The 24,197-nt window shown below is 40.8% G+C and overlaps 1 protein-coding gene across 3 annotated transcripts in view; it reads right to left on the bottom strand.

Annotated features, from left to right (window-relative positions):
* Nucleotides 1-24,197, bottom strand: part of pknox2 (pbx/knotted 1 homeobox 2) — an 84,604-nt gene that overhangs the window by 5,596 nt on the left and 54,811 nt on the right. For 2 of the 3 annotated variants that reach the window (XM_053645911.1, XM_053645912.1), the window contains exons 4-9: nt 16,526-16,662; nt 3,428-3,599; nt 2,041-2,220; nt 1,755-1,884; nt 1,082-1,165; nt 69-166 (exon numbers count right to left, since the gene is read on the bottom strand). In XM_053645911.1, coding sequence (XP_053501886.1) covers nt 69-166; nt 1,082-1,165; nt 1,755-1,884; nt 2,041-2,220; nt 3,428-3,599; nt 16,526-16,662 — 801 coding nt within the window. The remainder of the gene's footprint in view (nt 1-68; nt 167-1,081; nt 1,166-1,754; nt 1,885-2,040; nt 2,221-3,427; nt 3,600-16,525; nt 16,663-24,197) is intronic. The other variant, XM_053645913.1, reaches the window with a different exon arrangement.

Here is a 24,197-nt window from a genome sequence, read left to right as displayed (position 1 = left end):
AGAGAAGTGCACGTGTGTGTGTGTGTGTGTGTGTGTGTGTGTGTGTGTGTGTATGGTGCTTCTCTCACCTGTGTGTTCTGGAGCTGGATAGTCCCCTGCTGAAGAGTTTGGGTTAACACCTGCCCTTGAGAAGTCACCATAGCAGCTGGCTGATACAGAGCCCCACCTGCAGGAAGCATTTACACACACACACACACACACACACACACACACACACACACACACACACACACACACACACACACAAACACATACAGTGCAACAGACAGAAAGATGGAAAACTATATTTATCATGTGTAATAAGCAGAAATCATGTAAGTCTGGTTAATGTCAAATAAAATTCACTCCTAAGGCCACTGAAGGCTCCAGATTGATTTTAAATCCTGACATTGCCACAGTCATCCCAGGGCTTCAGGCTGGTAGCTGTCATGCTGTAGCAGAGACTTAGCTAGTGACCATTAACAACAAGTAAAAATGGGAAAGAAATGGCATAAACATTTTAAAATGCCAGGTCTTGGCCAATGTAATACGATTATGGCTTGCTGAACCTGCCTGATTTATCTTAATCCTCTATTTCTGTTAGAACCTCTGCACTTGTGACTCAGCTTCTGCTGCTGTTGGTGGTCCCACATTATTGCGCTAAAGATTTGCACTTCCTTAACAATTTATGCCCAAGACTCACACTAGTTTCAGTGGACAATCTCTCCTGTATACTGTTGATTTATACCCTTGAAAAACCGCAGCTGTAATTATAAACACTGTCCTGGTTTCTGTTATGGTTTCATCCTCATGTAAGATCAGACAGTTTTCCCTTGCCACCGATACCTCCAGGGAACTGGGGGTTGGGAGGGGGCGGGGGGCATGGTGCTTTATTGGTTAGCATTGCCTCGCATCTCCAGGCTTGGGAGTTCGATTCCCACCTCTGCCCTGTGTGTGCAGACTTTGTGTGTTGTCCCTTTGCTTCGTGGGTTTACTCCGGTACCCCGGTTTCCTCCCACAGTCTAAAGACATGCGCTGTACGCTGATCTCTAAATTGTCCATAGTGTGTGAATGGGTATGTGAGTGTGTGTGTGATTGTGACCTGCGATGGATTGGCACCCCGTCCAGGGTGTCCCCCGCCTTGTGCCCCAAGTCCCCTGGGATAGGCTCCAGGCTCCCCGCGACCCTGTGTAGGATAAGCGGTACAGAAAATGGATGGATGGATGGATGAAACCTCTGGCTTGTTCATTAAGGATCTAAATCTACATCCTGATTTCTGGAAAGCTGCCTATTATTTAAAGTGCTACACAAATGAAATTTAATCGAACCAAAGCAGAACAGGGAGATTGTTGCGTTAAATGTACTTGCTTAATTCAGGCGGTGTATATTTATTCTGCTGGAGTGTGTTACATACTGTAGGAGGAAGAAAGAAGGTGATACAGTATGTAGGGATAGTTGGTAAATCATCATCATCTCAGCTATTATCATCGGCGTTTAAGAAGGGTTCTTTATAAAATTGAGCAGGCATGACTGATTTAGATTTGATTCCTTTGTACTATGCTGCCACTCATGTTGGGGCATGTTTTGTGGATTGCTGTGTATTCCTCTCTGAGAAAGACTCCCAATTAGTCAGATTCCTTTATTTTAAATCATTTTTAAATACATTTTTAAAAATTCCATTTCTTACTACAGTTTCTCCTTTTCTAGCCATGTGTGCGTTTCTCTCTTTCTCTTTTATTTACAGATGGACAGGCTTTCTAAGTGCTCTCTCTCACCTGACACCACCTGTGAGTTGATGCTGGTCATGTTGACATTGCTCTGAGGCAGAGAGCAGGCTGCAATGCCTGAAGAGTTAACTGAGCTTGACACAGATGACAGTGAGGAAGAGGAAGTCTGCATCATATCCTATCAAAAAAAACCAAAAAGCGACAAAGTTAGAGAAAGCAGAGATAATGTGAAGTGAGAGAAGATGAGGCGACAGGTCATTGACGATGTGTGCACTACACATTAACACACTGAATACACTGTATTTCTCAAAACGTCCTCACGTTTGTGTGTTACCTGCTGTAGGCTGGTGTGTGACGGTGAATATGGGCCACCCAGGTCATTGCGTAGCAGATTGTCGCTGTGCATCTTAGTCTTGAGGCAAGTGATGTAGCGGTTGCAGAAGTCTTTACAGAGCTCGTTCACCTTCTCCAGTTCCAACAGGTGGATGCGTAACACCTGGATCGCCTTCACCATCTGAGACAAACAACAATGGTTTATCAGAAAAACCTTTGCAGAACCGTGCATGAGATTCCATGCATAAACATTCAGTTCATTTCATGACCATAGTATTATTGTAAGGTTCTGTCTGGATTAAGAATGAATGGGTACTAGAAACATATAATACTAAGGCTACCGTTCCAATTCAAGTAATAATAATATTGAGTCCTATAATAAGGGGCTGAAACTTGTGTGTATGTTGATTACCCAAGCCCAAAAATAACCAGACCAAGTTCTTTCAGTCAGGCAGAACATTTTGATTCATTGTTAAGGTAGTTAGCACTATGCAGGAAAGTAAATGGTCATGTTTTTTCTGCAAATTTACATGGCAGTTTGATGGCTGACAGTCTGATGGGGTGAAAGCAGGAGCCCTGTTATTCTGTTATTCCGACATTAATAGCTCTCTTTCTAGCAAAAAAAGTATAGTTCCACTATGGTGTTCAAACAAATGAGCCTAAGGCAGGTGAAAAACTGATTACACAATGAAATCTGGTGCATGAGGAATTGGCTGCTTTGCTCTAGTACATGCAGTCTTCGCTCCAAAAAATTCTGTTGAGACTATCAGTTCTTTCTCATTCCTTCTTCTTCCACTTGGATGTAAATTAAAAAAAAAAAAAAACGTGCATGCCTAACTCTCTGTTTCCCACAGATCGTATGCCTTCAAAGTCAGCACTCAAGGACAACGAAATGGGCTAAAAAGCGCTTTGCCCAGGAAGAGATAAATCTGTCAATTACTGCAGCTCGTTCCATCAGGGCGCTGTGCCATCTTCTGCCTGGTGGAAGTGTGGCGAGGAAGGGGGCCCAGTGCCACTGGCCCGTCGTAAAGCACACAGATGCAGAGTTAATTGACTGAGCTTCACTAGTCGGCCGAGAGCCCTGGTAATGACGAACATTGACCTTTCCCCCACTTTCTCATTTGCCTAATTTCTAATTACTGCTAGCTGTCAGGCAGGGGAGAGAGGAGTTGGTGGGGAGAGAGACTGAGAATTAGGGCTCTAAATGAATATTGAATTGAAATATTTAAAGTTCTGTCATAGCCCTAATTGCCTCTACCAGCAGGGGTTGCTGTAGCTGTAATAAAAATGTAGCAAATAGGCAGGAAATAGATTGTAGAGCTTGTGAAGTAGATACACAGAGGTGTACGGATATACAAGAAAACATAACATGGATTGAGATAGGATACCAGGTTGTCGAGTTCGGGGTCCTCGCTGAAGAAAGGCTTACGCTCCTGCTCCTGCTGGTGCACAAAGTTCTCAATGTCGACATCAAAGCTGGCTGAAGTGATGCACTCTGAGCCCTGTGTGGCCTGCTCACACTTCTCAAACAGCAAAGCCAGCAGCGGAAACAGTGGGTGCCTGTGGGGAACAGAGAGAGAGAGCAAGGTATAGCATTATCACTCACTACTAATGACAGAATTTCCATAACTGTGACCTTTCAAAAGAGAACAGAAAATTTCTGGTCCCCAGAAAACACCAAAAATCTAAAGCTGGTCTTGAAAATGATATAAGTAACATTTGTATGAGTTTATGGATGATGTTTTATTTGCGTCTATGTGCCTACATGTCAGACTTCTTTTTTGAGCAGATGATTACTATATACAGTATATATATATCCACAAGAGGGCAGGTCAGAGCCAAACCAGCAAGTTTCCATATCAATCTAAAATGTTAGCAATTTCAGGCCAACTATGTATATTTGGCATGAAGCTGATATACAAACATGGACAAGCTTCTCTTTAAAATGTTCCACCATTGTGGTTGCTTCCATATGCTGTGTCTCAAATCACATACAGTACTATGACCTAAAATGACTTAATAGTGAGTACCAATCTAGAAAATATTTGAATAGTACATATGACATACTTTTAGTTGTCTTTGTGCATGAGGTGTTGTAGACATAAACACTACCCATACTCTAAAGAAATGCACGTGATGTAAACAGTGCATTAAACATTCGTGTAGTGTCGCATCATGCTGCCCCACCACCTTTTATTTTGGGATTGCACCAGGATGACATGCAATGTTAGTTTCTGATGATGCGCATAATTAACACCAGGCAAAGAACATGATCACTGACCTAGAATCAGCCATTACTCTGATATATGTGCATTTTGTTAACAGTTCTTTACAGTTCCCTGAGATCCAGGTTATAACTAGGTACAAGCACCATAACTGACTAATTACTTTAGGTAAAACTGTCAAGTACCAAAATCATTTTACTAAAGTACACTGAAATAGAGGTGTAAATCAGGACAAGGATCCTGCAGGACCCAAGAAAAAAGCTACGGGAGAGGTGATCAGATAAGAAAGGCCATGTTGATTAACATGGAAGTGTACTGGACATGGCATGTTCATGTTCAACCACTCATTTTTCAGTAACTGCTTTATAATTGTCATTCTCATTGTGGTTTTAATTTTATATTTAAGGGGAAAAAAATGAAATAAATTAGGAAATATTGCAGGCAAACAAAAAGAATAACTACAGAAGTGGATGAGATTGGTAAAATTTTCTGTGGGAGAAGGCAGTGTCACTATAGATGTGGGTACACACACCTCTACACTGAAATTGCAGACAGGTTCTAGATATTAAGTATACAAGATTTTGTTAGTTTGGTGTTAAAGGATGGTCGGTATCAAGACATTTTTTTTGTATTTAGAATAACATGGCTGTAAGTAGAAACATAAACTGGTCCCAGAGTCTTACATATATCTATATAAAATACACTATATGGCAAAAATTTTGTGGACACCAGACCATCACACCCATATATGCCATTTGAACATCCCATTCCAGATTTAGTCCTCCCTTTGCTATAATAAGCCCCACAGTTCTGGAAACGTTTTCCACTGGATTCTGGATTTTCTATTTTTAATTAGTTATTAATCCACAGAAGCATTAGTTAGGCTCTGTGCAGGACACTTCAGTTCTTCTACTCCCCACTTGGTAAACCATGTTTGTGCACAGCAGAATTTGTCATTCTGGAACATGTTTTGGCACTTTAGTTCCAGTAAAGGAAAATTGTAATGCTACAGCATACAAAGACATTCTAGACAATTGTGTGCTTCCAACTTTGTGTCAACAGTTTGGAATGTGAAGGTCCACATATGTTTGGCCATATAGTGTATTGATTAAGAGATTTAGTACAGTAAACCTCTACTGTGAAAGGAAAGAACATTAGCATGGTAATACATTCTGTAATACTTAACTGACACAGATGTTACCCGTCATTCCTAATGTCATACACTGTCATAACACCTGATGTCCAGTAATATAACAGTGTTATGGTACCATTATCAGTAATTGCCATGATAGGTGTCATAATGTTTGATCTCAACAGATTATGGCGTATGATTTTTTCTTTTTTTTTGCTTAGTTTACTTTAGTATATGTATGGCACCCTGGATGGCAGGCCATGTACACACACATTCACACACTCATTGACACCTAGGGTAAATTTAGCCTAGCCAGTCCACCTACTGACACGTTGTTAGTTGGTGGAAGGAAACCAAAGAAGGAAGAGGAAACGCACAGGGAGAACATACACAAAAACAATGAGCAGTGACAGTAGTTCTATAAATTTTATTGTGTAGATTTCATAATACAAATGATAAAATGATCACAAATTACAAAGAAAGAAAAACATTAATTAATCATATAGTATCTGCCATAATTAATGGGGTTCTGGGATCTGTTGCGAACATATTACATCACACTAACCCCATGCTTTGTGTAAGTCTGTGTTGTCTTTGGAACCTGTTTTGCATTGATCGTGCTATTTTCCTATTTTTATCCAGCTCATTCTCATCCGTGTCCTACAAACATTTCAAAAGCTGCACTGAATATAAGGACACTAGTGCAGAAACCTGTCATAGCAAAGTGTCACCACACATTTTCTTAGACTAATTTTCTTACAATTATCTTAAGACTTATGTAACTTAAAATGTTCTATAATCAGTGTTACAACATTATAATGTATGTACTGTAACACCTGTTTAAGATGTACACGAATTACAGCACACTTAGCAAAAATGTGCATGACACAAGCTAGCATGACATCAGTTACTGTGACTTTCATGACAATTAATCAGAAAGCTAACATAACATGTTACATTATTGGATGTCATATGACATATGACAAGTAAGGTTTCATATGTTATCCTTTTAAGGCCAAATAACTCGATGGTACCTTAACTTTTTTCAGCCTTCTTGCTCAAACGTGGTATTGTACTGAAATTTAGTGTGAGTGCATTTCCACTTACAAGCTTGCTTCTCTAAACAATTATCTAATTAACTACTTCTTTTCTGTTTTCACCACACACTTGCCTGCTTAATAGCTAGAACCTGCCTGGCATTTCAGTGTACTTTAGTTCAACAGTGTTGGTATTTCCCATCTTTTTACTCAAAATTAGTATATTATGGGTCATTGGTTGCTTAGTTGCTTGACAGTTTTTAGTTTGTCTAATTCATTTTGAGTGATTACCTTTAGGTATTGGCATTGCAAATCCATCAGGTTTTTTTTTACTTGGTTTAACTACAACGGCCATCTTTGTGTAATGGCACACAACAAATTTTATTTATACAGTTGTTTACAGAGACCTCAATATCTTGGCTCAGGATGGGCCTAGCTGATTTCTAGAGCATGTTGCACATTCATTTCCTTAGACTTAGAACTTCAAATGAAATGCTCATGATTGCTCACACTTCCAATGTATCAATTTTTAGTGTCAATTTATTATAGGAAGGGTTTGAGTCTCAGTCTTATTTTTTTTTTTTTATGAGGTACCTAGGTAAGTACAGTGTGCATACAGAACATATCAGATTGAGACTTCTTTTTTTATGGGAGCAAGAAAGGTTGAATATCTCTGGTAAGGGACCAGATACAAACCTGAAATTTTCACAGAAATAAGTCCTCTACAGTAGCATTCTGCTGTAAAAATTATAAGTTTGAGATTGGAGGTAAACTCTACAGGACAGTGGACCTCGTGGGTCAGATTTGAAGAATTTGTCCTGATCTATCATATTGGTACAGGTATACAGCTGGTATGCATGAATAGATTTTATCCAAATATGGAATTACAGGGTTCAGTTGCGTGTTTTAAAAATGAACAGTGACATAAATAGAGCTGTGGTGTTGTTTCTCTTGTGATAACAGCAATAAGTCACTACAGCTCAGAAGTCACTTGCTGCTTTTATACTGTACCACAGTACTTGTAGTACCACACACTTAACCAGTTAAAACATAGAATATGTACAAACAATTGGTTGTATTTTTTTAAACTCTGGAATACAAAGTGTGATACTTAATCTTGTGATGCTCAGTGGATTTTATCTCTGGGAATCATTAGAACATTATTAACTTTATATTATGATTTTAGCATCTTGAGCCTGAGTTTATCCATCTGAAGAAATGTAGATTTTGTATCATTCTCACATTCTAAAAAAATAAATATATTCCTGTAGAAGATTTAGCAGAACCTGGCTAACATACAGTAGCACTGTAAAAGCCCATGTGTGCATGTATAAAAGTGTATGTACTCTGTGCTATGAGTCTTGGACTACAGAGGCATTGCAGCTGGGTGAGGAGATCCTGCTCCGGCTGTAACCCACCGCTCTCATTTGCAGCCTTTAATAGCCCGCTATATTAGACTCTAATCTGCCTGATCCCAATTTAATGCGGCTCCCTCCAGCCGGCGTGAGGTGAATACTAAACAGGCTTGCGCAGAGCACACAGACATTCTGCGCTCCCCCTGGGCTTGTATGGCTCTCCTCGACTGCACCAGCCACCCTTCCTCCCTCCTCTTCCCAGCCACAGTGCACCCTGGAGGCCATGGCTGCGTTTATCTCTCCCCATTCATCCCCTCTCAGCTCTGGATCATAACCCCGGCACAGCCTACAGCCAAAGGACGCACTCAATTTAACCCCTGGAGAGGTTTTTTTTTCTCCTGACACTGAATTTTTGGACTTTAAAAAAGAACATACTTGGAACAAAAAAAAAAAATCATTACTCATTAAAAGCTGACATTTTGAGAACAAAAAAGGCAGAAAGGAATTGAATAGCTTTAGTATGTCTCGGGTTGGAATGAATGGTTTACCACACATCTTTCTGTAAATTGCTTCCTGTACTTTCAGAAATCCTAAGGATCATGATCTGGGAGTTAGGGAGCCCTAAATAGCATTGCTAATATGTGGGTAATAATCAGAGCAGTACAAAAATAGCATTCTCATTAAATGGGAGAAAATCTTAATAACTGCATAGAACCGCAGTTCTATGTAGCAGAGTGCAAAGCAGATCTCCAGTGTTACAGATGTAATGACAAAATAAAACCACTTCATTTTAATATTTTACTCTCTCTCTCTCACACACACACACACACACACACACACACACACACACACACACACACACACACACACACCTATCACTGAACACATACACAGCCTTACTGTTTAAACTGACTACAGGTTGGGATTAAGACAACATATCTCACACTCATTTTTTCTTTGACCGTAAGTGTCACACTGAAACACAACACACTATTGCTATTTAGACAAATTCTAAATCACTTATATAACTGACTCCTGAAACAACCAGTTCTCACTAAAACAGGCTCATTCATCCCAAAGCACTGAAATCTGCTTTGGGTTACTGTATAGTTGCTCCCAATCTTGTAGAAAAGTGTTTAGTAGTCCAATTCTTTTAATTACGGAGCACGAGTTCAAATAAAAACTGATGCTCTAACCATAACCCTGCAGTTCAAGTCGATCAACGGTGTACGATGTGCTCAAGCTCCTGGTAAAAAGCCCAATACAGGCCATATCTGCAGTGCAGAGGGCTGGAGATGTACCTGCCCCTTGGGAACCATTACCATGCCCATATAAAGTGCCATTTACAGTGGCAGGAGTCAGCAGAATCACTCAAATTTGGATGCAGAAAAGAGACAGAACATCTCTCAATTCATACCTAAAGACTGGGATCCATTGTCTTCACATTGGAGACACAAATACATTATGTCCTATAAATATTCTAAATGCTATACATAATATTAAAAGGGTCTGGTTTTTTTAATGAACTGGTTTTTAATTTTTGCATTTTAGTATATGTCAAATTGAAGTGTAAGAACACGTTTAGAAGAGCAGACTCCAGCTGAAACAAGAAAACCATGAACAAAATTTAACTTGAAAATGAAGCTGGTGTTTTTGCCCACGTTTGTTTGGCTAGCATGGTGGGCCACCCACAGGCTACAGGGAGATGGGGGTGCGCACACCCGGTGTGTTTGCCATCCTAATCAGGGCGAGCTACTGGCTGCTGCCTTTATTAAACCAAGTCTGAGATGCCCCCACGCTGAGACTGCTCCTCACACACACACACACACACACACACACACACACACACACACACACACTTTCATAGGCAAACTCCATCCCCCAGGCTACATGTCTGGAGCTAGGCTTGCACTAGAGGCACACACACACACACACATACAGTGTTCACCTCATGGTTTATGAGAAACCCTGCTGCTATATTTCAATCAGTTGTACACTTTTCTTTCTGCCCTGTTTTCTTTTCTGCTTCTGTTTTTCTTTACTCTCTATCTGTCCTCTCCACCTCTCACTTGCTTTCTAGAGGGTAATGGCCCATAGTGATACCTGGTCAGGTCTCGCTGCCGCTTCACACACATAAAGAATTAAATATAGCAATGCAACACTAGAATCGAGAGAGAGAGAGAGGGGGGAGAGAGAGAGAAAGAGAGAAAGAGAGAGAAAGAGAGAGAGAGAGATGGAAGAATGGACTTGAGGTGAAGTAATTGTGGTGGTGGTGGTGGTGGAGTCCCAACTGTCCTATTGGGCTTTTATTATACAGGCTGATGAAGTAAGTTTGCTGGCAGCGTAATAAGCATTCTCCTTGCAACAAATGGACACTGAAGTTGCTACATCATATTCTGCAATGAAAGCAGAGGCGTAGCTATGGGGAATTTCTGGTTTGAATCCCCTGAAATATTTTATGACAATTCCAAATGCTTATTAGTGGGATGTTAACATAATACACATACAGTGAAGCTGATTACATACATGTCAGCATTGTCCTGAGCAGTAACTGTGCTGTAATGATGTTCAGAAAAGGTCAAGAAATAATCATTATGATTAGATATTTAACCTCCCCAAATGCCAAATAAATGAGTCCCATAGCTTGTAAAACACATTTTATTGGTTACCAGCTGCACATGTTGAGAAACTGAATTAACCAATCATGATCGTGCATTTTCCCATTTCTGTTTGAAAGCTATACTTTGACTAGATGGATATAAAGATGGCAGCTGATAATACTGGAGGTTTTACTGCAGCAGGAAGAAAACAATGAGTAGATCTAGTTCTATAAGTCATTTGCTCCCTATTAATATAATTTTCCAGCATTAAATGTAGTTTATAGGAGCATTATTAATATGGACAAATTGGCCGATGCTAATTGGTGGATGATTGTGCGTCAAATAATAAAAAATTCATGCCATCACAGCGCCTACTACTATCTGGCACAAAAAAATGCAGTAGCATGTCACACTTATCCATATACAGAAATTATACCAATCACACAGTGAATTTATTTAGTAAATTTTCTCATCTCCCCCTGATATTAATTCCTGACTGCCACTGAATGAAAGTGTGCAACACTTTTGTCATTATGTGTAATAGGAAAGGTGTGAAAATAAAGGATGTACTGGGAAAAATCAAAATATGAACGCAATGTATTTTCTAAGAATGCTCTTTTGAACATCGCTTCATAATAAAGATTTGCTCTGTCCAAGTCATATTAAGGTTAAAGTTAAGGCTTTTATCACATATGGCTAATTCCAAAATAAATTTGGAACAAGAACATGTGACCTGCACATATTCACAGAAAAGTGTTGCCACCCACATGGAGTAGACAACCAGCCTTGCTTAGAGCATCTCTACTGGCCTCTGCAAAATGTTAATTATAAAGGCTGCACATATCGCAGAGCATTTAATCCTACGCCTAGAGCACCAAACCAAATGCAATTTACCAACTTAACATATTAATAGTACAGTTTCATGCCACACTGTCAAATGTTAATATTGGGAAAAATCTGATTTGAATCTTTAGTCATGTCACATGTGAGCAATATCAAATGTTATTCTATATGTTTTGTCTTTTCATTTGCTATTCAAAGTGATTGTAATATACACACCTGAGCATAAGTGGTATAAAGTTACACTGATATATCAGGCAGTACTGAGACTGTGGCCAAGTCAAGAGGCTGTTATAACCACCTGGCTGTGGCGATTTAGTGATTTTGATGGTGCACAAATCTCGACCGCAAAAGTGTAGCGCAAGCCATTGGATGCTGCGCACTGAATGGCAGCAAGAGCTTTCCGGCAGTGAATGTAAACAGACTTTATGGTGCATTACCACAGCTGGGAGCTTCTGCTTCACCGCTTCCCCTTGTGCTATCAAATTAAAAGCACTCCTTATGGAGCACTATAAGCTATGCTGGTACGGCTGCCGGTGCCGGTACTCTAGACTTTGCTTCACGAAAGTCTCTCTCTCTCTCTCTCTCTCTCTCTCTCTCAACTCTTTCTCTCCTACTTGTTCTTTCCTTATGAATCCCTACATCCACTGGAGTTTGATGAGAACCAGCATGACGGTGCACCCTGAGTCCCAGAATCGTCATGCAATGCAAATACACTCTGTACCAGGATAGAAGGATGGGAGAGAGAGAGAGAGAGAGAGAGAGAGTTAGAGAGAGAACAGTGCCAGAGGTGGTGAATATTAGTGAATATAAACTCCATGCAGAGAATAACACTGAGCCATCTGCAGGTGGCTATATATACACATCCAAAACACGCTGCCTAAACACCATGCAATAACACAGAAAGAAGTTAAGCTGGACTGTAAATACTGCACAGCAGAATATTACAGTTTATCTATATTGAATAAATGGCAATGCTATTCTTCTTTTTTTTTTTTTTGGCCTCACTTCAGCAAAGCATACATGGACTGTTATAATACTGTATATTTGACTTTTTTCTTTTTCCAAATCTGACACTAAATCTGAACACACTGTTTTATTAAGAGCATGGAAACTCGTTAAGATAATTAATGTATCACACTTCTATTCCACAGTTAATAATTAAGCAATTCTAGTCGGAGAAGAGTCGAAACAACATTCCACACCCACAAACAGTAAACAGTGCCATACACCCACAAAGCTGGCAATTAGAGCAATGAGAAATTCAAGCGTTTACACTACGTTTAAAGGGAAAACAACCTGTCAAGATAAATTACACTGCCACCAGATGCTTGAAGTATTAGAGCAACAATCAAAGTAAATATGGAGTTCTGTTACTCTGTTTGTTACTCTGAATATATATATATATATATATATATATATATATATATATATATATATATATATATATATATATATACGAGAGCTTTCTCTTATAGAGCCCCACAGTTATGGAACAGCCTTCCAATTAATGTTCGGGACTCAGAGTCCCGAACAGTAAACTCACAGTGTTAAACTCACAGTGTTTAAGTCTAGGCTTAAAACGTATTTGTTTACTCAAGCCTACCATGACTAGACTTTCTGTTACACTAAGCACAGTCCTAAAAATCTCTTCTCTACCTTTCTCCTTCTGTGGAGCCACACACGATTTTATGGAGATGCTAGAGATCCTGATCCTTTCTGCTCTCCGGACCTGTCTGATCCGTTTCGGATGTCCTACCTCTGGATGGAGCTCTCATCAACTCCAGTTCCAGATGGACACACTCACTGTGGTTGCTGGGACTACGGCTGCTTCTAAGGCCAAACAGACCTCATATAAATCTATAATGACCTTTTTCACACTATCTGTTGTTACCCAGATGAGGATGGGTTCCCTTCTGAGTCTGGTTCCTCTCAAGGTTTCTTCCTCAACATCTTAGGGAGTTTTTCCTTGCCACCGTCGCCACCAGCTTGCTTAATTGGGATAAATTCGCACATTTAAAATCGGTATACCGTGTTTATATGTTTCTGTAAAGCTGCTTTGAGACAATGTCTATTGTAAAAAGCACTATACAAATAAAATTGAATTGAATTGAATTAAACTAGCACAAAGCATTTACTAAAGATGAAATGAATCCTCAATAATTATTTTATTACACTGGGCATGAGGGTAACTGTGAGGGATCAAACTAGAAACCCTGGAGCTGTAAGGTGACAATGCTTCCTACTGCACCACTGTGATTGAACATGAATGAAATACAAACAGCTCTTGGTAGTGGACTAAGACATTTGTATCCTACAGTTTGTAAAGTAATGTAATTGACTCTCTCTGAAACAGACCTATTCATCATTCTTCAAGTTTACCTCCCGTTTTCATGGTGGAGGTGGTTACAGGCTGACAAGGTCAGTCTAGACTTTTTTTATTACCAGCCACAAACTCTGTCTCTTCCTGGAGGATTCCCAGATCTTCCCAAGCCAACTGTGACATACAGTATATCCTCTCCATTGCATCCCTGGAGGCTCTAAGCTCTAAGGGAGATAAGTATGGGGTAGCCATGAAAGATGCCACCTCAACTGGTTCCTCTCAATTTGGCAAAACAACGGCTCTTCTTTGAGGCTCTCCTGGATTGTCAAGGTCCTCATTCTGTCACAGCGAATATGCCTGTGGAGGAATCTGATTTCTGCTGCCTGTATTTGCAACATTATTCTTTTGGTCACTACCCACAGCTTGTGGCTGAGGATAGAGCTTTATAGCTGAGGATAGAGACACAGACTCATAGAGACATGGCTGGCAAACAGAGAGCTTTATCTGAAACAGACCTGCATATTGTTCACTTTAGATGTACAGATAGAACAAAACTGTTCATCTCAGTATATGCTCTGGTTAGCTGGAGGGTAACCAGCCGGCCTTTTCTAGTCAGAGTTAATATTTGGCACCAGGTCAGGATGATCAAAATAAGTAGCAAATGATAGCTGTTGTTTTGCCCAAAGACATTCAAAGCATTTATGACATGTCATGAAGGATGTATATACACACACACACACACATACACACACTTTTTTTGTCTGAAAAACCAATGATAGACAGGAGAGAGTATGAGACTGAGCATGTGCGTGTGTACGTGTCTGCATGACTGAGAGATTCAGAAGAGAGAAGAATGGAAGTCCAGTGTGTGTGTGTGTGTGTGTGTGTGTGTGTGTGTGTGTGTGTGTATGTGTGTGTGTGTGTGTGTGTGTATGTGTGTGTGTGTGTGTGTGTGTGTGTGTGTATGTGTGTGTGCATGTGAGTGTGTGTGTGTGTGTGTGTGCCTGTGTGTGTGTGTGTGTGTGTGTCTAGGCCGAGTTTGTGCTTCCAGGCTGCCTCAGGCAGGCTGCTCACATCAAAGGCAGCACTCTTTCTCTAGAGGAGCTAAGAGATCCTGCCTCAGGCCTGCCCAGGCCTTCACACACTCGCCTGAGGGCCTAGCGGCTCTCCTACAACTCTACCACACACTGTTAATCACAGCCAGCTCTGCAGCCCTCACACACTCATAGGATCATGCATGTGGGATACTATGTTATGCCTGTGTCAACGAACCACTGTGTTATAATGAACCCGGGCAAAGTTACGAATGAAGCGTTAACTATTAAAACAGTCAGAGCAAAATGTATTATTGAGTCTTTGAATGAAGTAAGAAAGCATGTTTAATGCAAGCATTCTGCTCTTCACACTGTGTAAGCATGAACTTGTGTACCTATTGATTTGCTATAAGTTGTAGGTAACTGTGTTACGTTAATTGTTTGCATATGAATTTCAAGAATTGTAACTTTACACTGTAATTAAAAAGTGGTTAACGTTAATTGCTTCGTTTCTGCTACTATAAAATGAGAAATACTCTCATTTCATGGAAGAAATAAAACATCCGTGAAAACATCTATATAGAAAAAATGAAGGTTTCCTAAGGGTAGGAACTAAATGTTACATGGGTTTCTCAGTTTTATTAATACAATTTATCATTTATTGTATGGTCAAAGCAGTTCTGTGTTCTTCTACTGGGAATATGTACTTAAAGTTATATAAGGTACACATAATACCTATTATAGTTCTAAAATAAATAAATAAATAAAGCCATGACTATGTCCTCAGGAATAGTCCTACGGAAAACTCCACCCTGAAACATATTAAATTATATGCACCTGATCAGTCATAACATCAAAAATACTGACAGGTGAAGTGAATAACATGATTATCTCATTACAATGGCACCTATCAAGGGGTGAGATATATTAGGCAGCAAGTGAACAGTCAGTTCCCAAAGTTGATGTGTTGGAAGCAGGAAAAATGGGCAAGCATAAGAATCTGAACGACTCTGACAAGTCAAATTGTAGGCTAGATGACTACCAAAGTGGTCCAAGGAAGGACAACTGGTGAACCAGCAACAGGCTCATGGGTGTGCAAGACTCATAGATGTGCGTGGGTAGCAAAAGCTAGCCTGTATGGTCCGATCCCACAGAAGAGCTATTGTAGCACAAACTGCTGAAAAAGCTAATGCTGGCTATTATAGAAAGATGGCTAATCCCTGTCCACTGTCAAAAGGGACTACAATGGGCACGTGAGCATCAGAACTGGACCATGGAGCAATAGAAGGTGGCCTGGTCTTTTGTTTTACATCATGTGGACAGCCAGGTGTGTGTGTGTGTGTGTGTGCATCTCTTACCTATGTTAAGAAGGCAAGCCAGGCAGCGTGATGCTCTGGGCAATGTTCTGCTGGGAAACCTTGGGTCCTGGCATTCATGTGGATGTTACTTTGACATGTACCACCTACCTAAATATTGGTGCAGACCAAGTAAACCCCTTCATGGCAACAGTATTCCCTAATTGCAGTTGCCATTCGGATGGATCAGGATGTTTTTTCCCCACGTTGTAGTTCGAACACACAGAGATCGAAAATTTCTTAATTCCAATACATTTATTCTGACTTCTCACTTCCAAGTTAAGTCAAACACAGTAACAGTTGCTCAACTCTTCCCCCTTTAACTAGTTCTGCTTGGTGGGAGGGAGATCTCAGTGTTTTATAGTACTTGCAGTTGAAATTCACCTCACAAGCAACAGAAATGTCTGCAAACTACCCAGTGCTGCTTTAAACTTTAAAATTTACTGAGCAATATTGATTGACAAAGCTGGATAAATTCGCCAGAAAAATATTATATGAGTTTCCCACAGCTGCTATCACGCTGCTCATTATATTTCAGATTTCCATGAACCACCATGTTTCCATTAAACAAGAGTTTGATCTCACCTGTAAACAGCCCTTTTGTCTGACTCCAGCTGGGCCTGTGGGTCAAGGGTCACGCTGAGCGGGGTGGCCCCTGCGCCTGACGACGCTGAGATGTGGACCTGCTGGGCCTTGGAGTTCTGTTGTGCAGTGCCCGTCATCTGTGGTGAGAGACACAACACAGTACCTCAGGCTAAATACTAGTCCTACATATCCACACTTACAACAGAAAACCTCACTTAGTGTTCCTAAGCTCTAAATATTACAGTAATACTGCACATGCTCTTACTGGATCACTGCCAGTTGCTGTCGTTTTATCAGATTAGGTTTTGGGCCGCATCAAGTTTGATCATTTCAAATGGATTAAGACTATTTATCCAGTACAAGAGGGAATATGGGCACAGTAATCTGGTTTGCAATCACTTCTAAGAAGAAAGGAAGAAAACAGATGTTCCATCTTTTTTTTTCTCTCTGAAAAGCTCAAGGCATAAACTAGAATAAAACGCTTCTCAATGTGCATACTTATTCAGAGAGCTAATGTTTCAGCCTCTGTGTCCCGAATGGACAATATAACATCACTGACAGCGGCATATGGTCTAATTAAATCGTAGAAGGTAATTTTCAACACTCGACCCCTAAATTTTAATGTAGGTCAAACTTAGCATTAAAAACTACTTTTCTTTTCACATAAATCTGCAGTACAAAAGTCTTCGCCCTTTCTTGCCTGTCGCCAGACCTGTTGTCGAATGCAGGAAGACATCTGTTTATCAGGAGTTACTTTGCTTGTTTACGATGCTCTCGTCCTCCACTCACTCCACTTCCTTCCTGCCCTCTTTCTTTTTCTCTCTCTCCTGATGAGGTTCTGAAAGTAACGCCCCCTCCCCCCAATCCACGCTGCCTGGGTTTTTTATGGGCTTTGGTGGGTGGGTGGATTGATGGGATTGGAACAGGAGTGGTTTCCTGGGTGCTGGAAGTCTTAATCCTAGCCTCAAATGGGAAATAAATTAGCTTCTTCACACTTAACTAGCTCTCATTTGCATGTCTCCATCAGAGTGCTGCGTTCCACTCTCCCCCAGAACTAATCCTCTGGGTGTAGGGATGCACTAGTTAGACAACGAAGAGGAGAAGGAGGCGGGTGATGAGGTTTTCTCCCTCAAGAACAAAGTAGGTGATGACCCGATATAGTAACCATTGTCCCTGACTACAGGCTCCTTACCTGGATTTGATGTCAGGTTTCAGTCCTGGAGAGCCACAGCTGTACATAGTCTAGCATTCTACCTCATTTAACACACTCAATTCAAGTCATCAACTAATTACCCAGGGCCCTCATGAGATGAATTCAGTGTGTTTGAATAGAGAAGCACTCATTTGTGCAGGGCTGTGGCCCTCCAGGACCTGAGATTGACACATGTGATGTAGCAGGGTAGAAGAGCTGTAATCCTTCTCATTTGTGTCTAACAGAGTTAGCATTATAGCTGTGAAGTAGGCTTGGCCTGGAAAATACTGTATGTGAGAATTCCAGACCTGACCTGAGACACTTCGGAGCAGATCAAAGGTTATGGACATATAAGCATATTTTTTAAAAGGCTAACACAGAAATGCAAAGAACAGCAATGTTTATGGTTTGAAAATAGCCAAGTAAGGCTGATACAAGGTGGAAACTGAACTGAAATTTCCCCTGTGCATTTTAATGCTGATGTAAAGCAGAGGGTTTTGACTTCAAAATGTTTTTACTCCATTTTCCTCTCCAATTTTGGTGTTTTGCCAGTTCCCACCCACTGTCTAGCTCTCCCCAATCACATGAAATCACACAACGAGGGAGAGGGAAGGCTAGCACGTGCTTCCTCCAAGAGACTTGAAGCCAGCCACTGCGTCTTTTCAAACTGCTGCTCATGTTCTCCATTGAAGGAAAGTGAAAGAAAAACTGCCCTCTTTCACATACATGACTGACACATGATGCACATGATTGGCAAGTGTCACTGTGCTTGACAGGAGAGAGAGAGTATGCCATCTCTCCCATCCAGATGCATGACCAATTTTGCATGATCAATGCCACAGATTTTTTTTTTTCTGTTATGCAAGCTCATGAATTTTTGGTAACAGTTTTGGTAACACTTTAATTAAGGCCAATGCTCTCAGGCCTGCATGACCATGTTTAATTCCTTTAATTAAAAAAAAATCCTTAAAATTCCTTAATTTCTTTATGACATAAGCCTACATAAATATTTATAAGACTTATTTATAAAGACTGCTGTTGTCTCTTTTGATTTTAAGTTGCTATAACCCGCATGCAAACGTCCAGATTTTTGTTATGGTTATGTTATGACTTCATGAGAACTGATATTGCAGCTCAACATACCTCTGGCCTCTAAGTCAAATTTGTTTCATATTTATGCTTATACATTTTTTAAATAAAATAATGTTATGTATGTTTTTTGCAACAGAGAAGTTTTCATGAATTCTAACATATGTCAGCCAAAAAAGTTCAGAACATGTCAACAAAAATGTGTATCAGCAGACTCAACTGTTATCTGTCATATATCAAGAAGGTAACTCTGGACTTCAGTTCCCATCAGCCACTGCACTGTACTACATGTCACATGACCACCTGCACCTGAATCACGTTTCTGTTAATGAGCACACCTATATATATATATATATATATATATATATATATATATATATATATATATATATATATATATATATAGAGAGAGAGAGAGAGAGAGAGAGAGAGAGCCATTGTTTGCACTGCTTCTCTGTCTTACATTTGTCTTATACCACTGTGTTCAATGTTATCGTGTTTTGATCTGGTTAGTTTATGTTTAGTTTTTGCCACAGTATTATGCCAAGTTGTCTTAGTGTCTTTGTTTTGTTGTTTGTTTGTTTAATAAACTTTTTGAAAATCTGCAATTGCTTCTGCATCAACCTTGAAACATGACATTATCAAGGTAACGTAAAGGAAAAATGAATCCAAAATTGCATGCATGTCAATATTTATAACCAATATTTGATCTTTAGTTGTGCAAATTTTTCTTTTCTGATTAAGAATTTTTGATCATTTTTGAGTTGACATTTTTAGTTTAAACTGGTTTTATAGAAAAGTTTCACTTGGTTTAGTGGTTTTCTAGTGGGGCTATTGGGAAATCATTTCTACCTAATAACCAGTGCATCAGAGCTTTAGTCCTTTGGCACAGCTCTCTCATCTCTTCATCTGTATCCCAAAGATTTCATGCTAAAACTGCCATCTTTAATGAATACCGTTGGACTTGTCATCTCATAGTTCACTAACTAGCTTAGCTGAGTCTCTGTCGTAACTCAGCATAATTGTATCTGTAGCTGCATTACATTCTGGTACTTTGGGTCCAGCGTTTGCTGTCTTCACTATGTCTGTGTTTTATTTCTAGTCAATAAGTCAATAACCTGTTCATTATCCCTTCTGTTTGAAATTGGTGGCTTTTTTTATCTTGTATTAACAATGCTACCAACAAAACAACAATGCACCCACAATGTGCTAACCCACCAAACACATCACAAATATTTCAATATAAACATATTTAATTGGTTTGACTGTAGAGCTTTTTTTAAAAAAAAAACTGATAGAAGCAGTGTTTTACAAAAAGTGCTATTGTAATAAGGTTTTATAAGTGTACATAGGTTTATATTAGTTGTCATAAGAGTATGACACTGATGTAATACTGATGAAGCCTTATGATCACTACATTTAAGCAAAATGTTAGCCAAGCTTTTAGTAAACAAAAGAATTTGGAGCAACTGTTAAAATGAAGATTGAAACAGTTTTATTCAGAGTTATATTTACTATTTTTTACTATTTACTGGAACATACATTAGAATATAAATTGTGATCATATGATCACAATTTATTGACCCAGGCGAACAGTAACTGGTAAGTGTTTCTTTCTGGATTTTGAAATTAGTTTTAGCACCGATAGTCAGATAGAGGCTGTAACTGCGCTTCCTTGTTGCTACGAGCTGTATACACGTTGCTAGATTAAAGCTAATTCTGGTATTCATATTTGGTTTCGGTCGGGAGTCGCTCGTTCACGCGAATACTCTTTGTTTTGCTAATTAAAGAGGCATGCTCAGCTGTGAAACACAGCAGTATTTAATAATTAAGAAACGCTGAGGCGGAAGCGTCAGCCCTTGTCGTGTGAAGACCGAGCTTGTGTAAACTCCTGCGAGTCTACCTGTGCGAGTCCACCGAGCAAGGACACAGACAAGACACCACACGTGCTGCTAAGTATAGTTTTTTCTACCTTTTATTCCTCTTGCTGTTTACCTGTTTACACAGTTACTAACATGTCATCAGTTTATCCCTGTTATTTGCCACAGGCGCAGACTGCGGCATACTCCCAGAAAAGTACGCAACTTGGACAACCTACACTCTCTGATTGTGGCCTCTGCAGATTCCCTCTCATTCTCTATAGGACTTTGGAACTGCCAATCTGCTGTCAACAAGGCAGATTTCATTCCTGCCTTTGCAACCCACTCCAACCTCAGTGTGCTGGCTCTGACTGAGACCTGGATCCATGCTGAGAACACTGCCACACCTGCTGCCCTAGCCTCCAACTTCAACTTCTCCCATACCTCACGTCCCAACAGACGAGGGGGTGGTACAGGTTTGCTTAATTCCAAACCATGGAAATTTACCTTTCTCCCTCTTCCTCATACACTTCCTTTGAATTTCATGCTGTTACAGTTACTGACCCTGCCAAAATGCACTTTCTTGTTGTTTACTGTCCTCCAGGTCAACTGGGGATGTTCATCGATGAATTTGACATGCTACTATCCACCATCCAAGATGATGGAACTCCTCTTCTGGTCCTTGGTGATTTCAACATTCATCTAGACAAGCCACATGCAGCTGACTTTCTTGCTCTCCTTCCCACATTTGACCTCAAGCAGTTCACCACACCAGCAACCCACAAAGCTGGCAAACAGCTCGACCTCATCCTCACACGTAATTGCACCACACACAATCTTCTCATTACTCCTCTCCATACCTCTGACCATTTCTTTATCAGTCCTCCCCCTTCACTGTCTCCACCCTCTATCTCTTTTTGTCGCAATCTTTGCTCCCTTTCCCCCCTCACATTTGTCTTCTGTCACAACCTTACTTCCCTCTGATAGCCACCTCTCCTCACTTGACTTAAACACCGCAACTGACATGCTATGTTCCACCGTAACATCTTCTCTTGACAGCATCTGCCCCCTAACCTCCAGACCTGCTCGCACATCACCCTCTAGCCCTTGGCCCTCAGAAGCTCTGCGTAACAACCGGGCCAAGCTAAGAGCATCTGAAAGGAAATGGCGTAAATCTAACAACCAACTGACCTAACCAATTACCAGACACTTCTCTCTTCTTTTTCCAATAGCATCTCCATTGCTAAAGCCACATACTACCAAGAGAAGATTGGTAGCTCTCCCAACACCCGTACTCTCTTCAAAACCTTTTCTTCTCTTCTCTGTCCCCCTTCTCCCCCTTTCCCTACCTCTGTCACTGCAGATGACTTTGCCACTTTCTTTTCCAACAAGGTTACATCAATCAGGAACCAGTTCTCAACCCCAGACATGCATAGACCGGCTCCTCCTCCATGTAACTCCCAACTGACTTCCTTCTCTCCCCTCTCAGAGACTGATGTCTCTAAACTCCTCCTCTCTAGCCATCCCATAACCTGTCCTCTTGAGCCTATCCCTTCTCACCTTCTTTAGTCCATCTCTCCCACACTATTACCTGCACTCACACACATCTTTAACACATCCCTCTCTACTGGCACATACCCTACCTCATTTAAGCAGGCCTGGGTTACCCTACTGCTTAAAAAAACATCACTTAACCCTGCTGTAGTTGACAACTACAGATCTGTTTCCCTCCTCCCTTTTCTTTCCAAAACTCTTGAAAGAGCCGTTTTTAATCAACTCTCCAATTTTCTCACACAGAACAACCTCCTGGACACCAAGCAGTCTGGCTTCAAGAGCAACCACTCCACGGAGACTGCTCTGCTTTCTGTCACTGAAGCCTTACGGCTAGCAAGAGCAACCACTAGGTCATCTGTCCTCATCCTACTTGACTTCTCTGCTGCTTTCAACACTGTGAACCATCAGATCCTCCTGTCAACTCTCTCCAGCCTGGGCATCACTGGAACGGTTCTGTGCTGGGTGGAATCCTATTTCTCTGACAGATCCTTCAAGGTATCATGGAGGGGAGGTATTTCTGAAACCCAGCAACTCACAACTGGGGTTCAACAGGGGTCAGTTCTGGGTCCACTCCTCTTCTCTATCTACTCTACATCTCTAGGGCAGGCGATTGAGTCTCATGGCTTCTCAAATCTTTGCTATGCTGATGACACCCAGCTCTATTTGTCCTTCCAGCCTGACGATCCATCCGTCTCTGCACGCATCTCTTCTTGCCTGTCGGACATCTCGGTCTGGATGAGGGAACACCATCTTAAGCTCAACCTGGCAAAATCTGAGCTTCTCGTCATCCCAGCCTGTCCCTCAATCAACCACAACCTCACTGTACAGCTCAGTTCAACCACACTCAAGCCAACCAGGACAGCCAGGAACCTTGGGGTGATTCTTGATGACAGCTTGACCTTTACAGACCACATCTCAACAACTGCACGGTCCTGTAGGTTCATCCTGTACAACATCAAGAAAATCAGACCCTACCTCACCGAACAGGCTACACAGATACTAGTCCAGGCTCTTGTTATCTCTAAACTGGACTACTGCAACTCACTACTTTCGGGCCTCCCAGCCAGCTCCATCAAACCCCTTCAGATGATTCAGAATGCTGCAGCACGCCTCGTCTTCAACCAGCCCAAGAGAACCCATGTCACACCCCTCTTCCTCTCCCACCACTGGCTTCCTGTAGCCGCCCGCATCAAATTCAAGGCCTTGATTCTAACCTACAAGACCTTGTCTGGAACAGCACCCTCCTACCTCAACTCTCTCCTGAGGGCTTACGTTCCCTCACGCAATCTGCGATCAATTAGTGACCGACGCTTAGTAGTTCCTACTCAGCGTGGCTCCAGGTCCCTTTCCAGAACCTTCAAACCAACTGTTCCTCAGTGGTGGAATGAACTTCCAATCTCAATCTGGACCACAGAATCTCTCACCATCTTCAAAAACAGCTAAAGACCCACGTCTTCCATGAACAACTAACCAACTCATTTAAAAAAAAAAAAAAAAAAAAAAAAAAAAATTGCACTTACACCTCTACTCTGCACACTTTGCTTCTTCTGGAACTTAATTAATGGATCTTGTATGGTGGCACTACTTGTATTGTTCTCTGCTTGATATATTGCTTTGTTTGTATTTTCTCATTTGTAAGTTGCTTTGGATAAAAGCGTCTGATAAATGAATAAATGTAAATATGAGCCCCTCATTTGCCCTAAACCAAGTACAGACATAATCTTTCATTGATTAGCTTAATTTATTAGGAAGATTACATGATATTTTCTATGGACAATATTGTGGTATTATTAGGGGCCAAACACCGAAAGTGCATAGGCAACTGTTGTTTTCGTTAGTGTTCTTTCTTCTTCTTCTTCATCTTCTTCTCACGCTATTGAGTCTATGGCAGCACATATAACCGCTTGGGGGAAAGTTATGAAATTTGGGACACAGATAGGACAGTCTCGCCAATAAGCAGAGCAATGTTGGAGTCTTT

The sequence above is a fragment of the Ictalurus furcatus genome, chromosome 16 (genome assembly GCF_023375685.1).
Source record: "Ictalurus furcatus strain D&B chromosome 16, Billie_1.0, whole genome shotgun sequence".
NCBI classification, from domain to species: Eukaryota; Metazoa; Chordata; class Actinopteri; order Siluriformes; family Ictaluridae; genus Ictalurus; species Ictalurus furcatus.
The sequence above is the reverse complement of the archived record's forward strand: the minus strand, read 5'-3'. Positions and strand labels throughout refer to the sequence as shown.